Raw genomic sequence first — 15,647 nt, 5'->3', positions numbered from 1 at the left:
CCAAATTCGCTGGAGCCCTTTGTTATAGTGAAACAATTGAGGGGGAACAAATAGCCTAAAACGGGTCTTGAACAAGTGACCACGTGGTTAACACACGTTCCAGTTCCAGACCAATTGACACGCAGTAGGTTCACATTAAGATCATTTATATTTTCAAATAAGATGTTATTTCCCGCCCATGACAACATATGAGAAGGTCCAGACATTTGACAAAGTTTAGTGACAAAAACGCATGAATCATACGCTATGTGAGAACACATTTATAGGCAGAGCATAGGCGCGCTCTAAACTTCGCTCATCCACACTCACTTGAAGTACCGAGCAGCAGAGCAGCAGGGAAGTGCTGTGGTCTCTCTCGATCTTTTGGGAAAATAAAATATGGTATCAGCTCTAACTCGTCTGCTGCTCATCACCTGCGTGATTATACCTTTCCATGGAGCAGAGAAATTGAGAAAGGCACTTGACAGGAAGGATGTTGAATACGAAAAGGTAAAAAAAAGCATCTCAAATCAACTATTGTGGGTTAAAGCTACACATCCCTCAAAGTGCCGCAACTACCGAATCTCATCCCGATTAATTTAACCAATGTTTAAGCCTTTAATTGTTGCAATTTCCTTTCATTATTTCATCCTTTAGAATATTAAAACGTTTTTTTTCAAAGATGTTTGCTTTTTAGTGATTTTCAGTTCTATACCTACTATCATCATTTTGAATGTGGATGATTGGTGCCACGTTGACCAGTGGCCACTCGCTAATGTTCTTTCAATATTATATGGCATGTTGGGCATAACTGATGCAAACAAGAAGTTGACAAAGGTCCAGCATGCAGAAGAATAACAAAGACCCAGACAGAAGTAATATGAGTGGTCTGGCGGGTTCATTGTTTGTTCACTGGGCACAGACGAAATTTCAACGTCTAGTTTGGATTTACATTTGGTTCAGTTGTCAACTAACGTGAATTCAACGTGAAATCCACAAAAATGTCACCATGTCATTGGATTTCGGTTAAACTTTTTTTGGGGAAAAAAGACGAAATTCCATTATGTTGATGACTTTTTGCAAATCCAATGAGTTTTCCACGTTGATTCAACTCCTCACATTGATTTAGTTGGGGTTGGAACTGCATGGAAACGACATTTTCAACCAGTTTTTGCCCAGTAGGTTTAGCCTACTGTAAAATAGTGTGTGGGTCCTTTAGTGTACTCCTAGTCTGACATCTGACGAGCAGTAAAGGACTGCATGGTAATAACTGAGTAATGTGATTTGATGAACAGCATCTTGTTATTATCTGTCTAGTGTACTGGAAACGATGCAGACAAACCAAACTGCACCAGAATCGCTGCTGAATCCGATTCAAGAACCTCTTATTTGAACAACATGGTAATAATCTCATCCTTTCCAGATCATATAGCTTTTTTTCTTGCCAATGCAACGTTACTGTGTATTCTGTATGTCTTTAGCAGCATGCTCTCACATTGGCTTGAAGTCTGCACACTGTTTGCTGAGACATCACTTTTTTCGCTATTTTAGGTCTTCTTGTCCAGCTCGTTTGAAAAGTTTGGATCTGTGTGTGGTGTGTTGGGGATTTCCCAATGTTAGTCAATGGTTTCAATAACAGTCACTTTCTCTGTTATCACAGCAGTAGTATGTTTGTCTGTGTAAAGTATAAACGCTGTATATTATACAGTAGGCTACTGCAGTTTGTTCAGCACGTTTCAGAAACAGAGGTTCCTTTCATGGCTTTTGAATTCTCTCCAGAAATAAATCAAACCCGAATAAACATCTGAGACATTCAGTCCCTCAACTGTGGTCTTATAATGATATTGTATCCAGTCCTGTATGGCTCAGTTGACAGAGCACGGCGCTTGTAATGCCAGGATTGTGGGTTGGAGTCCCTGGACCACCCATATGTAACAAGGCATGGATAAAAGTGTCTGCTAAATGGCATATGTGAATAAAGGATAATAACCACATTCAAATATATGTATAGTCACAGATGCATTTACATATTGTCACTTATAGGCTACTTACTGTATTATGTATCTCAAATCCCATGCCTGTGCTCAAGTGCTTTTAGGAGAATACTTGGTTTATCTGTCATTTCAAAGGCATGACCCTGGTACTTTGTTTGGTAAGCTGTGGGACCCAGACACATCACTCCCCCAGTCAGAACAGACCCCCAGGTGACTCCATCATTGCCACTTAATGACAAAAATAGACTGGGGTCTCGTTTTCCAATAGCGATGGAATGTAGGCGAGTGTTTTAACGATGCATCTTTCCTACAAAGGCTGAAGATATATCAGGCGTTTCCCTAAACACCATACAGAGAGAATCGTCGCTAAGTGTATCGTTGGAGCACATGTTGATACTGTTAGGATCGAAAGAAAGCGAGTGCTGCTCTTGCTGCTCTCGGATCAGCTTTCTCCATCAAAATCTTTCCTAAAAGTTATAATGATTTCACAATACCGACGACGGAACAGTTCCTAGACCTAGAGAGATATTACTACTTATGGCTGGAAATATTGAGGGGTATTATTCTAATGATACATTTGCACAAAATCACAGATTTGGCAGATCATTGTACACATGTTAGGCTACACATCATAAAATATGTTGAGACAAATTAAAGACAGCAAAATATAACACATTTTATTAAACATGAAATGTATTTCAATATGATTGAAATAGGCCTATAGCTTACTGTTTATATTTTAATGCGATCATCTCTCATTTGAAACACATTTTTATAGGTCGCTAGTTTGTATCATTTGCAAAAACAGTGGCAACTTAGAAGTTTTGTTCTGAAGTTATCATGCTCACAGAGACAGATGTGATTGATTCTATGTTTAGCGGAGATCTTCTGTGTATAAAGTGAAGTGGGAGGGCAAAAAAGCATCTTACGGCTCGCTTAGCTGTTCTATGAGTGGTCTGAGGCAGGCGTTAGATTTCGAGTGTTTTCAAGTGCAACGTTAATAACGATGGTTTTGGGAAACAGCTCGGAGATATAACGATGCTCCTACGAAGGTTCTAACAATGAACTTAACCTTAAGATGCTTTTGGGAAACCGGGCCCAGGTCTCTTCAAGCCTGGTATATTGCTCACTATACCATTTGTGTCTCGACAGCTGGAATTTAAATGCAACATGTAATTCCATAGTCTACCCCATTTTATATTTGATTTTGGCATTCCTGAAATTCTCATTGTCTAAAAGTAATATGAACAATATCAGCTCAAGTTAGTTCTTGAAATAACCAGTTCACTGTAATATAAGCTGAAGTTGTCTTTGGTTTCTTTTTTGTTATAGAAGACTCAGGCTTTGCACAGCACAGCTGCATGACTAATAAAAAGCGGACATTTTCCTAGCCGATTCTCAACGGTTACTAATGACTTCATTGAGCACTGGCAAATTCTTTCCTATGTTTGTTTATATCTTTTGAGTGAATGTTCTTAATCTGAGAACATGGCTACATTATTTATTCTGATACATTGTGCTTAGCTAAGAGTATCACAAGTTTGTATGTTAAATACTGGACTCTAGGCCTAGTACATTAGACAACAGCACAGAAAAATACTTCCTGATTTCCCCCGATTTACATCTACTCAGTTGCAGATTCACCAAGTATATCTACGTATCATAGTCTTGCGATAAACAGTCATGTTAGAGAAGCATGGTTTCTCTCTCTGTGTGTGGTATGGTTACTCTGGCCAGCCAGCCTGTCTGTATGTGTTTGAGTCACTGTGAGTAAGAGGGAGCATCTGTTTAAACAAAACAGAACTGGACATTGAATCATGCTGGTCTGTCTGTCTCAAGTCACTGACTGACCACAAACACAGAAACACAGATTTACCCTCTGAATTCCTGATTCATTCACTCTATCACTCACGTATTTTGGTCACAAAAGGCCCAGACATTTGACATCTTCTTTTGCACTTTTGTGATTGGGAGTCAAGTCCCCCTGGACACAAACTGGTTAAATCAGTGTTGTTTCCACATCATTTAAACAAACAAAAATGAATGTGATTTTAATTTGCAAAAAGTCATCAACATAAAGGAATTTCATAAATGTTTGTCTTTTTTTTACGCAACTTTTAGCCTAAATTCATGACAAGGTTCACATTTCTGTTGATTTCAGATTGAATTCACATTAGACAACTCAATCAACTGTAAATCAAAACTAGACATTAAACTGACGTCTGTGTCCACCATTATCCATTGCAGGTCTAGATGTTCATTGTCATGAATGTGGGCACATACATTTGATGTAGTTCATATGATGCTTAGATGACAACCTGGTATTTCTTATCTCTAGGTGGTATGTTATTAGTGTGGTTATTAGAACAGTCTGTCTCTCCCTCTTGTTCCCCATTATAACAGTGTCTCTTTCTCTCCCTCCATCTCTCATTCTCCAGTACAACAGCTGCCCCCAGGGTCCGGCTGGCACCCCTGGCAGGGAGGGTAACCCTGGCACCAATGGCATCCCTGGGACCCCTGGCATCCCGGGGCGCGATGGAATAAAGGGGGAGAAAGGAGAGTGTGTGAGTGAGGTGTTTGAGGAGCCCTGGAAACCCAACTACAAGCAGTGTGCCTGGAACTCACTCAACTATGGGATCGACTTGGGCAAGATAGCTGTAAGTGGCTGGCAATGCTCATTAGACAGGATCGGGGGCACAGAGTAATATAGTTACATCAGCATTATTACTATATTGATCATCCATAATAATGTTGATTGTGTTCGTTTAGAGAAAAGCATTCGTTAACATGTAATTTTAATTAGCTCTTAAGCCTGTGTACTAACTGTATAATTACTGTTAACAACATTGTATTATTCACACTGAATTGAAACCAGACATGAATACAAAACATAAAACATTGAAGATGCTATCATTGGATGCTAGTGTCTCCACCTCTCGTGTCTCCCCTGTAGGACTGTACATTCACCAAGCTGCGTTCAGACAGTGCCCTGCGTGTGCTCTTCAGCGGCTCCCTGAGGCTGAAGTGTAAGACAGCCTGCTGCCAGCGTTGGTACTTCACCTTCAACGGAGCTGAGTGTACAGGACCTCTGCCCATCGAGTTCATCATCTACCTCGACCAAGGCAGCCCTGAGCTCAACTCCACCATCAACATACACAGAACCTCATCTGGTAATCAACCTTACACTCACTATACACAGAACCTCATCTGGTAATCAACCTTACACTCACTATATACAGAACCTCATCTGGTAATCAACCTTACACTCACTATATACAGAACCTCATCTGGTTACAGATTATACCACCAACATGTATAGCTCATCCGGTAAGTGGAACGGAGCTAAACTGAGCTATTGTAGCTAGTGGTAGCCATTTGTTTTTGGTGGTATTTTGCTTATATATCTCAAATGTGAAATCTATTGTAGCCGTTAAAATATGAATAATATCTCTACTATTACTGTTTAAATTCTACTGTGAAGCAAGACATTTGGCATATGCATGCCCACTTCATAGTTTTCTGTAGCTGCCAAGTTCACCAGTGTAGCAAGACCAAAACAAAGCCATTAACAGCCCTCGTATTGGCACACATACGGCAGTGTGTGTTCAATGTAACTCAGGAAGTTGTCTTGTAAATATATGAGCTTAATGAGCTTAGTACTTTTCTCAGTGACACTTTGCCTTAAGTTGCCCTTATACCCTTTTAACTATGCATTAATGACTGTAGAAACAACACTTTGTTAACAGTCATTAGAGTAACTCCTCTTCTTGTCTTGTCCCAGTTGAAGGGTTGTGTGAGGGGATCCGGGCAGGCCTGGTGGACGTGGCTATCTGGGTGGGGACCTGTGCTGACTACCCCAGAGGAGACGCATCTACAGGGTGGAACTCTGTATCCAGGGTCTTCATAGAGGAGCTGCCCAAATGAGGCCTTCTTTATTAAGTGATGGGACCAGGCCCCATAGAGAAAGAACCCCTAACAATCCTTCTGAAGCCTTTGACTACATATCAGTTTAGTTTCTGGATGGGTTCCTAGTCTTTGACAATGTCCTCTGGCCAATCAGACAACTTCAGTTGTGGCTAAAGCCTACTACAGTATCACTGATGTTCACTTGAATGTTTTGTACTACAACACCTGGGTAGGGTCTAGTTTATTGGCCACCTGAAATTAGATTTATTCCTCATTAGTCCCATTCCTGTTTAATAAGGCAAGATTTTGAATTACTGTCAATTAAGTCATGTATTATATGAATCATGCATTGTGTTACTCATTACACTATAACATGTTTTCCTATCGGATATATGTTTTTTGAAAATTGGTGAATTCATAAAGAAATGCATGGGTAGATATATTTTTCAAGTGACAAGTTAACACGACACAGCTTTAAAATTTCATCTGAAGCAAAAAAAGCTAACAAATGTGTTCCTATCAGAGAAGAACATCATTTGAACATTGGTTTATGCATTACCAGGTAAATTAATAAAGAAATGCATGTGTTGATATCTTTTTCCAAGTGAAAAGTGAACACAGGACAGCTGTTAAATGTAATCTGAAGCTACAAAAAGCTAACAAATGTTTATCTATCAGAGAAGTTTTGTTGAACATTGGTTTATGCATGACCAGGTGAATTCATTAAAAAATGAATGTGTTGATATCGTTTTGAAATGACAAGTGAACATAGCACAGCAAAATGTACAATTATCTGAAATGCAAAAGCAACATAAAGCATTCAACTTTAGTAGAACATTTTACCTGAAAATGAACTAATGCCAATTAAACACTGATATTTCAGATTAAGACTTCTGAAATTAACATTATTTCAAAGATGTTAAACGGTGCAATCAGTCATCTTTGATCATTTCCTATGACATAATTATATGTACTACAGTACACCAATACATTAAATAAAAACAAATTGGGCGTACATTAGTACCCTGAAAATAGCAAGTATGCTCTTTTAACACACACACACAGTACTCACATCACAGCCAGCAGCATTGAAATGGTTCATTTTGCTTTGATGTTTCACACGCACATCCTGTATAGTACCTCCAGTGAGGTCTGTTCTTCTCTGATGCATCCAAGGAAGAGACAGAGACCAGTCTTTAATTATCAGCATTGTCAACATCATGTTTTGACTCGGCTGCCAGAGGTGCATCCAGGTGACATGTCTGCTTCAGTTGTCCAGTTACCTGCTGTGACAATTCTGGAGACTTCAGTTGTCCAGTTTACCTGCTGTGACAGTTCTGGAGACTTCAGTTCATGGCTTATCTTATCTAGCGCCACATACACTGTCTGAGTCCCTTCCTTTTTGTGGTCCTTCCATGGCTGTCTCCTTAGTCCTCCTCACTTCTGGCCCATCAGGAAGCGAGACACGTTCTCATAGACCACGAAGGTGATACAGCAGGCTGGGGTGACACGGATCAGGTTGGGCACCATGCCTTTATAGAACCCTACAGCTCCCTCATTCCTGTGGAGGATGGGCCAAAATAAACACAGTAGTCACTATGTGGGAGGGAAAAAAACAGACTGAAATGGCAGCATTGGAATGGGCGTTAGCAAGCTTTCTCATGGCTCTCTGTAGGGTTAAGAGTTTGAAGCTGCAGATCTTTGTTGCTTCACACTGTTATGTTACCTAACCCATGAACATTGTTATATGCCCTATACCAAGTTTTGGCAAGTTAACCTAAAACTAGCTGTTTTCCCTGTATGTACAGTTAACCAACAGTGTGGTCTTGGCCTACCTCCATGTCCTCCTGACCACATCCAGGACTCCATTGTATTTATTATGCTGGTCCTGCAGGCGAGCCCGCACCACCTGGTAAGGGTATGTGGTAGCCACAGCAAATATTTTGGATAGAGCTGCCATTGTGATATATTCCAATGGATTCTGGTCAGACCGAGAGAGAGAGAGGTTGGAGGAATGATGCCTGTGAGTCACTTCTTTCATAAGCATTACGGTAATTCTTCCAGAAATCCTGCAACACTTTGATGTGGGTTTTCTTTATAAGTACTTTAAAGGTTTATTCCCCATATGGTTGAGTCATTAAAACTAGGTGTGGTTATAGAAGTCTTAATGTTTCCTCACTCTGCAGTCTGCACTCACCAGTTTAGCTTCTGAAGGCATTTTCTTGTATTTGTTGTAGTCTCTCTTCAACTCCTCATAGGCCATGAACTGCAATGCCCCGTGTGACGTGCCAAATAAACCAGGAACATACCCCTGGAGGATTAAACACTGGGGTCATTATCTGTACCTGACAAATACACTTTGAAATTAAATGTTATATATTACCTTCCAAATCCAATTGATATGATCATGGTATTTAGAATATTGAAAAATACTTATAGCTGATTTAAAGACACTAATATCTCGAAAGACAATTTATCCAATCGACTATCCAGGCTGTTCAATTCCAGTCCTGGAGGTCCGAAACACTTCTGTTTTTGTTTCTACCTGGTAGTTAATTGCACTCAACTGGTGTCCCAGGTCTGAATTAGTCCCTTATTAGAAGTAGAGGATGACAACCAGAAGTGTTTTGGCCTTAGAGGACTGACATTGATCAGCCCTGCCCTGTGCACGATCTACTCTTACTAACACTACTAACTACTTTATTGAGGAAAAAATGTACTTATTACTATGACTGTGAACAGCTGTGTAAAGTAGAAAAAATACTTTAAAAATACTTTAACATACTACTTAAGTAGTTTTTGGGGTAGCTGTACTGGTTTGGTGCAGTCTGGATTGCCTAATATAAGGAATTTGAAATGACTGATTATTTAGCTTTTTATACTTAAGTATATTTTAGCAATTACATTTACTTTTGATACTTAAGTATATTTAAAACCAGATACTTAAACTTTTACTCAAGTAGTATTTTAATGGGCGACTTTCACTTGAGTCGTTCCCTATTAATGTATCTTTTCTTTTATTGAAGTATCACAATTTGGTACTTTTTCCACCACTGACTGAAATGTTGTTGTCTCACCTAGCTATCTTAAGATGACTGCACTAAATGTATGTCCCTCTGGATAAGAGTGTGCTAAATTGCTCAAATGTAAAATGGATGTACTGCCCCCTAGTGGTAGTCTACAAGACATACATTCAAATTTTATGCAACTACAGTACATACTGTAAAACTTCAATAAAAGCAAATTACCAAATTCACATAGAAATTTGAGTTATAGGTATGTCACTCATTGAAAGCAAGTCTAAGAAGTGGTACATCTGTTCTATGTGGCTATTTCTATGCTTCTTGTTCTTAAGTTTTGTTTTGCGTCTTTTACTTTCGGTTTTGTACACCAGCTTCAAACATCTGAAAATACAATATTTTGGGGTATGGAAAAGCTATTTCACAGCGGTTTAGATGGTACAATGATTGTCTACACTACACTAAATTAAATCAGGCTAACTCAAATCAAATCAAAGTTTATTTGTCACGTGGGCCAAATACAACCGTACAGTGAAATGCTTACTTACAAGCTTTAACCAACAGTGTAATTTCAACAACAACAAAAAATGTATTAGGTGAACAATAGGTAAGTAAAGAAATAGAAACAACCATAAAAAGCCAGTGATAAATAACAGTAGCGAGGCTATAAAAGTAGCGAGGCTATATACAGGCACCTGTTAGTCGGGCTGATTGAGATAGTATGTACATGTAGATATGGTTAAAGTGACTATGCATATATGATGAACAGAGAGTAGCAGTAGAGTAAAAGAGGAGTTGGCGAGTGGTGGGACACAATGCAGATAGTCTGTGTTGCCAAAGTGCGGGAGCACTGGTTGGTCGGGCTAATTGAGGTAGTATGTACATGAATGTATAGTTAAAGTGACTATGCATATATGATAAACAGAGAGTAGCAGCAGCGTAAAAGAGGGGTTGGGAGGGGACAATGCAAACGGTCCGGGTAGCCATTTGATTACCTGTTCAGGAGTCTTATTAGAACTATTAGAATTTGAGCAACAAAGAAATGTCAGAGAGATTTCTGCATCTTTAATAGCCGTGGTTTCTATTTGCTTCAATCACTGAACACAATCTGTGCTTATTAGAGAGAGGTTTCTATCTGAGCCAGGCAACTATGTCCTTAATCCACACAGCTTTTGCTCAATCAAAAGTTGAAAGGACTACCACACTGTTTATTGTGACCAGTATGACCAGTATAAACATTATAATAACAAATTCATTGTAGATCAGACTTGCAAAGACTAGCGTGCCTATCATACACCCTAATTTCACGCATCAGCTCCATAGAGAGCTCCATTTGATCTCGTGTTTTCTTTTTGGTGGCGCCATGGCTGGCAACAATGACAGAATAAATGTAAAAAATGTTGACTGTGGGAAGATCAGAGCTTTGTCCATGGTGACCTCGTAAACAATTCATTTAGACCCAGCGTTGATTTGAAACAGGCGTTTATTTGCTGAAGTGTTTGCCGATACCCTGCTATTAAAAAGGACAGGTGGCTATTTGAGACAGCGTTAAATTGAAGTTTTATGGTACATTGCCTAATTTTAGGCTGTGAGGGATCATAAGGAGAAAACATGTTTACATATGACACCATTCACATGTCCTGCACATTCACTGGACCTGACCTGTAAGCAGACAAGAGTCCTAATAAGCTCTATTCAGGATACAGCCATCATACATACAGATGACAAAACCTGGGTTATACTGAGCCTCACCCTGTACAGTCCAGGTATCCCCTCATGCCGGTAGATCTTCACCAGTGCATCCATCATCCCTTTATACTGTTTCCTGGTGGGATCAGCGTTATACTGCAGCACCAGGCGAGTCTTAGTCACCCAGATAGGGTTGGTTAGGGTGAGAGTCAATACACCTGGAGACAGAGGAAGAGGTGAGTTTCTGAGCTATCACACACACACACACGCGCGCACGCACACATACACACGAGCACGCACGCACGCACACACATACATACACACACACACACACACACACACACACACAGCTGCATAAGTGTACAACATGAATTAAACCAAACTACAAGCTCTACGCTACATTACATGGAGCCTGTGAAGCATGGAGCTGGTGAAGACATCCCTATCTCATTAAGTTGAATTAAAGTCACTTGAAGTTGGTAGAACACGACACAGAGCAGTCAGTGTCTTTCTTCCCTTTACCATTGTCTGGCAATGAGTGCAGTGCATTAGTTTATTCCACTGAGCTCTCTAACATCATTAGGCTAGGGTAAATCAAATCAAATGACTGTATATAGCCAAAATAATAATAAAAGGTCAGAAAATTGACCAGTAAATGTATACATATGTACTTTTTCCTGAGTCAGAAGAGTCAAATATTTTATCCAACAAGTCAGTCACACGCCTGATTCAACTAATCAAAGTCTGGACTAGAGGAGCAGACTATGATATGTTTATTTAGCTGTGTAACGGTAACTGTTTGATTGGAATGAAAGCATGGACTGACCCACACTGGTCCTATGTGGATAGATCAAACAGTGTTGACCTTGGAAGTTATGGTTCTAGACATCGTATTGACCTCACGCCACCACCAGTGTGTGTGTCCCTGGGGTCTAGCCAAAGGCAGTACTAACCTGCTTGGGCGGCTGACAGCAGGTGTTCTGTGGCACTCAGTTCAGACTGACGCCCTTCCTTAGTGTATGCCTTGATGGCATTGTAACTGTGGGGGAAGGTAACACAGACAGTACAGAAAATTAATTGGACACTTCAATAGACAAATCCCTAAGCTACCATTGCTATTTAAAAGTGCTATTATCAACAGTCATGTTAAGATCAGGGGATGATAGATCAGGGGATTTCAAACTGGGCTGGGGGGGGGGTTAATGTGAAAAATAATTATTTTATGAATATCGCTAGCTGCAACAGAATACCATCGTGGATACAATTTTTTACGTCTCTGTGTCCAGTATGAAGGAAGTTAGAGGTAGTTTCACCAGCCAATGCCAACTAGAGTTAGCGTAATGACTTGAAGATTACACTAACAGTTAGCATGCTAGCTGTTTTGTTCAACCCGCTCTGGGGAAGTAGATAAATGCCAAAATCACAAACTACCCCTTTAAAATGGAGGAAATAACAGTAATTGGAGCTAATTCGTTTTTTTCTGTATAGAAAATTCTTAGGCGGGCTGTGGTCATTTTCAGGACAGGAAAACTGTTTCAGTGTCAACTTAAACAACCAAAACCAGGTAGAAAACATGCAGAAAATATATTGAACTATATATACACAGTACCAGTCAAAAGTTTGGACACACCTACTCATTCATGGGTTTTTCTTTATTTTTACTATTTTCTACATTGTAGAATAATAGTGAATATATCAAAACTATGAAATAACACATATGGAATAATGTAATAACCAACAAAGTGTTAAGGAAATCAACATTCATTTTATTTTTGAGATTCTTCAAAGTAGGCACCCTTTGCCTTGATGACAGCTTTGCACACTCTTGGCATTCTGGGGCGGCAGGTAGCCTAGTGGTTGGGCCAGTAACCGAAAGGTTGCTAGATCGAATCCCCGAGCTGACAAGGTAAAAATGTGTTGCTCTGCCCCTGAACAAGGCAGTTAACCCACTGTTCCTAGGCCGTCATTGTAAATAAGAATTTGTTCTTAACTGACTTGCCTAGTTAAATAAAATATATTTTAAAATTCTCTCTCCACCAGCTTCATGAGGAATGCTTTTCCAACAGTCTTGAAGGAGTTCCCACATATGCTGAGCACTTGTTGGCTGCTTTTCCTTCACTCTGCGGTCCAACTCATCCCAAACAATCTCAATTGGGTTGAGGTCGGGTGATCGTGAAGGCCAGGTCGTCTGATGCAACTCTCCTTCTTGGTCAAACAGCCCTTACACAGCCTGGATGTGTGTTTTTGGTCATTGTCCTAGCGAAAAACAAATGATAGTCCCACTAAGCCAAAACCAGATGGGATGGCATATCGCTACAGAATGCTGTGGTAGCCATGCTGCTTAAGTGTGCCTTGAATGTTAAATACCAGCGAAGCACCCCCACACCTCCTCCTCCATGCTTCAGCCACACATGCAGAGATAATCCGTTCACCTACTCTACGTCTCACCAATACACCGCGGTTGGAACCAAAAATCTCAAATTTGGACTCATCAGACCAAAGGACAGATTTCCACCCGTCTAATGTCCATTGCTTGTGTTTCTTGGCTCAAGAAGGTCTCTTCTTCTTATTGGTGTCCTTTAATAGTGGTTTCTTTGCAGCAATTCAACCATGAAGGCCTGATTCACGTAGTCTCCTCTGAACAGTTGATGTTGAGATGTGTCTGTAACTTGAACTCTGTGAAGCATTTATTTGGGCTGCAATTTGAGGTGCAGTTAACTCTAATGAACTTATCCTCTGCAGCAGAGGTAACTCTGGGTCTTCTATGGCGGTCCTCACGAGAGCCAGTTTCATCATAGCGCTTGATGGTTTTTGCGACTGCACTTGAAGAAACTTCAGAAAGTTCTTTACATTTTCCAGATTGACTGACCTTCATGACTGAAAGTAATGATGGACTGTCATTTCTCTTTGATTATTTGAGCTGTTCTTGCCATAATATGGACTTGGTCTTTTACCAAATAGGGCTATCTTCTGTATACCACCCCTGTCACAACACAACTGATTGGCTCAAATGCATTAAGGAAAGACATTTTTTTTTTTTTTATTCCACAAAGGAACTTTTAACAAGGCACACCTGTTAATTTAAATGCATCCCAGGTGACTACCTCATGAAGCTGGTTGAGAGAATGCCAAGAGTGTGCAAAGCTGTCAAGGCAAAATGTGGCTACTTTGAAGAATCTCAAATATAAAATATATTTGTTTAACACTTTTTTGGTTACTACATGATTCCATATGTGTTATTGTGTTATGTGTTATTGTCTTCACTATTATTCTACAATGTAGAAAATAGTAAAAAATAAAGATAAGTAGATGTGTCCAAACTTTTGACTGGTACTGTATATATTTTAAATAATACCATATTTGAGCACTAACAATCCAATAATAGCTAGACAGTCAGGGATTTTGTTATAATGTCTGAGCAGCAGAACACAGCATTAAGCATGGCAAAATGCATAGAATTGCTGGAAATTAGCTTTAAAACTGCAGAATTGTCTCTTAGCTCCATGCCAAACGGTGTAGAATTGCTGTAAACTAGCTTCAAATCTTCAACATTTTATGTCAGCTCAATGGAAATATTTGTAGAATTGCAGAAAATTTGATTTTGTAAAAATAAAATAAAAATGTCTGCAGTTTACCTGGTGAAGAAAAGTTTAAAAAATAAAATAATTTAAAACTGGGATAGACTATTGAAATTAAAATATATGTCAGCTGATGGACTGTCATGTCATCCAGCGTCATATTGTAAAGTTATTATCCCTGAGAAAGTAGACCGGTTTTACTTCTTCTGATTATACATACAAGAAGAAGTAGAGGCCCCATGATGCCCCAGCACCCCAGATGTTGGGGGTGACTCCTTGGTAGAGTCCTCGGACCCCCTCCTGCTGCCACACATTTCTCAAACAATGAATAATGCTATTATATTTAGGTCTCAGGTCCAGTCCATCACTCACTGCAGGAAAAAGACAAGGCAGGGGAAAACATACACTGTCAGAGTCAACAGAACATCAACTGTCCATTCAAGTTATAGCCAGGTAGCAAGCTACTCCTATGTTATTACCATGTGCCGATTGCATAATTTTCAGGTTCTTACACCTGTCAAAGGTAGAAATTAGCTAGCTGCTTTAAATACTTTTTAGTCAGGACAAATAAACACCTTGTAGCTAAGAGTTTTAGAGCCACACATTGACATAAGTTACCTGCAAACCTGATTTTGACTAGGTCAAGAGGGTGAAGCACCAGTGTTGACACGACTCCTCCACTGAGTCCTGCAACCAAATTCTCTATTTTGACATGGCTATAGACTTGCTGGATATGTCCTGTTATGGAGAAAGGTGTGCTACTTCCAGGGGATCCCGAAGAAGCAGGAAGTCCTGTAGCAGGACTCATGTTTATCTAGTTATTCTGTGAATTTAGCTAGAAGTTAACGTCAGCTAATGTTACTTGATGCTTCCGATTTGATTCAACTGAACGCGCACGCTATCGTGCTACTGTAAAATCTAATCCCGGAATCCAAAAGGCACATACTTGAAGTAACCACGTCATATTTTAAGGCGTTTTAGTGACCCACGTTTTTGTCATGTGGTACAAGCTACATTTATGTTTGGCACGACCTTCCCAATGACTAGTTCGCAGCAGATATGCCCAGTTCAAAACAACTGGTACTCAGACCTCGGAAACCTCCGACTTCCGTGGGTTCAAGATAATTGGGAACTCGGAAAAAAATAGCTCCAACTGTGAAAATCGTTTTGAACGTCATCCAACTCGGAATTCCAAATCTGAAACTCGGACATCTTTCTAGGGCTCCAAATTTCCTACCAGAATATCACTGACTTCATGATTTGACCTCGTTTTTCCCGCGTTTCCAGTTTTCTTACGATGCAGTGTTCAAACAACAGCCAACCCGGAAATCTCAGACTTCCGACTTCAGTGCGTTCATGACAACTGGGAACTCGGAAAAACGAACTCCGCCTGAGAAAACGGTCATCCAACCCGGAATTCCAAGCGGGAACTTCGGCCTCCTTCTCGAACTCGGTCATTCCGACCTTAAGATCACTGACGT

The 15,647-nt window shown here is 40.0% G+C and overlaps 2 protein-coding genes across 4 annotated transcripts; one reads left to right on the top strand and one right to left on the bottom strand.

Moving 5' to 3' along the window:
• The first annotated feature begins 187 nt into the window (after positions 1-187).
• Positions 188-6,911, top strand: LOC109901853 (collagen triple helix repeat-containing protein 1). 2 transcript variants are annotated; one of them, XM_020497848.2, is made up of 5 exons: positions 188-489; positions 1,297-1,380; positions 4,412-4,630; positions 4,927-5,143; positions 5,755-6,911. In XM_020497848.2, the coding sequence occupies exons 1-5, from the start codon at positions 379-381 to the stop codon at positions 5,895-5,897; spliced, it is 774 nt and encodes a 257-aa protein (XP_020353437.1). In that variant the 5' UTR covers positions 188-378; the 3' UTR covers positions 5,898-6,911. The 2 variants fall into 2 exon arrangements, with proteins under 2 accessions (XP_020353437.1, XP_020353438.1); XM_020497849.2 differs by lacking the exon at positions 1,297-1,380 and having other exon boundaries at positions 193-489.
• On the bottom strand, positions 6,191-15,645 carry LOC109901852 (mitochondrial folate transporter/carrier). 2 transcript variants are annotated; one of them, XM_031787060.1, is made up of 7 exons: positions 14,785-15,508; positions 14,387-14,537; positions 11,542-11,627; positions 10,652-10,806; positions 8,077-8,190; positions 7,715-7,860; positions 6,191-7,440 (listed from the first exon to the last, which is right to left on the bottom strand). In XM_031787060.1, the coding sequence occupies exons 1-7, from the start codon at positions 14,972-14,974 to the stop codon at positions 7,317-7,319; spliced, it is 966 nt and encodes a 321-aa protein (XP_031642920.1). In that variant the 5' UTR covers positions 14,975-15,508; the 3' UTR covers positions 6,191-7,316. The 2 variants fall into 2 exon arrangements, with proteins under 2 accessions (XP_031642920.1, XP_020353435.1); XM_020497846.2 differs by lacking the exon at positions 14,387-14,537 and having other exon boundaries at positions 6,302-7,440; positions 15,404-15,645.
• Between the last annotated feature and the right edge of the window lie 2 nt (positions 15,646-15,647).

The sequence above is a fragment of the Oncorhynchus kisutch genome, linkage group LG13 (assembly GCF_002021735.2).
Source record: "Oncorhynchus kisutch isolate 150728-3 linkage group LG13, Okis_V2, whole genome shotgun sequence".
In the NCBI taxonomy this organism is placed as follows: Eukaryota; Metazoa; Chordata; class Actinopteri; order Salmoniformes; family Salmonidae; genus Oncorhynchus; species Oncorhynchus kisutch.
The sequence above is the reverse complement of the archived record's forward strand: the minus strand, read 5'-3'. Positions and strand labels throughout refer to the sequence as shown.

What these genes read in the sequence shown, in the direction of transcription:
- LOC109901853 (XM_020497848.2), top strand. Translation starts at nt 379, where the DNA reads ATGGTATCAGCTCTAACTCGTCTGCTGCTCATCACCTGCGTGATTATA. An exon ending in TCGACTTGGGCAAGATAGCT is followed by an intron (nt 4,631 to 4,926) that starts GTAAGTGGCTGG and finishes TCTCCCCTGTAG; the next exon opens with GACTGTACATTCACCAAGCT. An exon ending in CATACACAGAACCTCATCTG is followed by an intron (nt 5,144 to 5,754) that starts GTAATCAACCTT and finishes GTCTTGTCCCAG; the next exon opens with TTGAAGGGTTGTGTGAGGGG.
- LOC109901852 (XM_031787060.1), bottom strand. Translation starts at nt 14,974, where the DNA reads ATGAGTCCTGCTACAGGACTTCCTGCTTCTTCGGGATCCCCTGGAAGT. An exon ending in AGTCAAAATCAGGTTTGCAG is followed by an intron (nt 14,538 to 14,784) that starts GTAACTTATGTC and finishes TTTTTCCTGCAG; the next exon opens with TGAGTGATGGACTGGACCTG. An exon ending in GGATACCTGGACTGTACAGG is followed by an intron (nt 8,191 to 10,651) that starts GTGAGGCTCAGT and finishes TTAATCCTCCAG; the next exon opens with GGGTATGTTCCTGGTTTATT.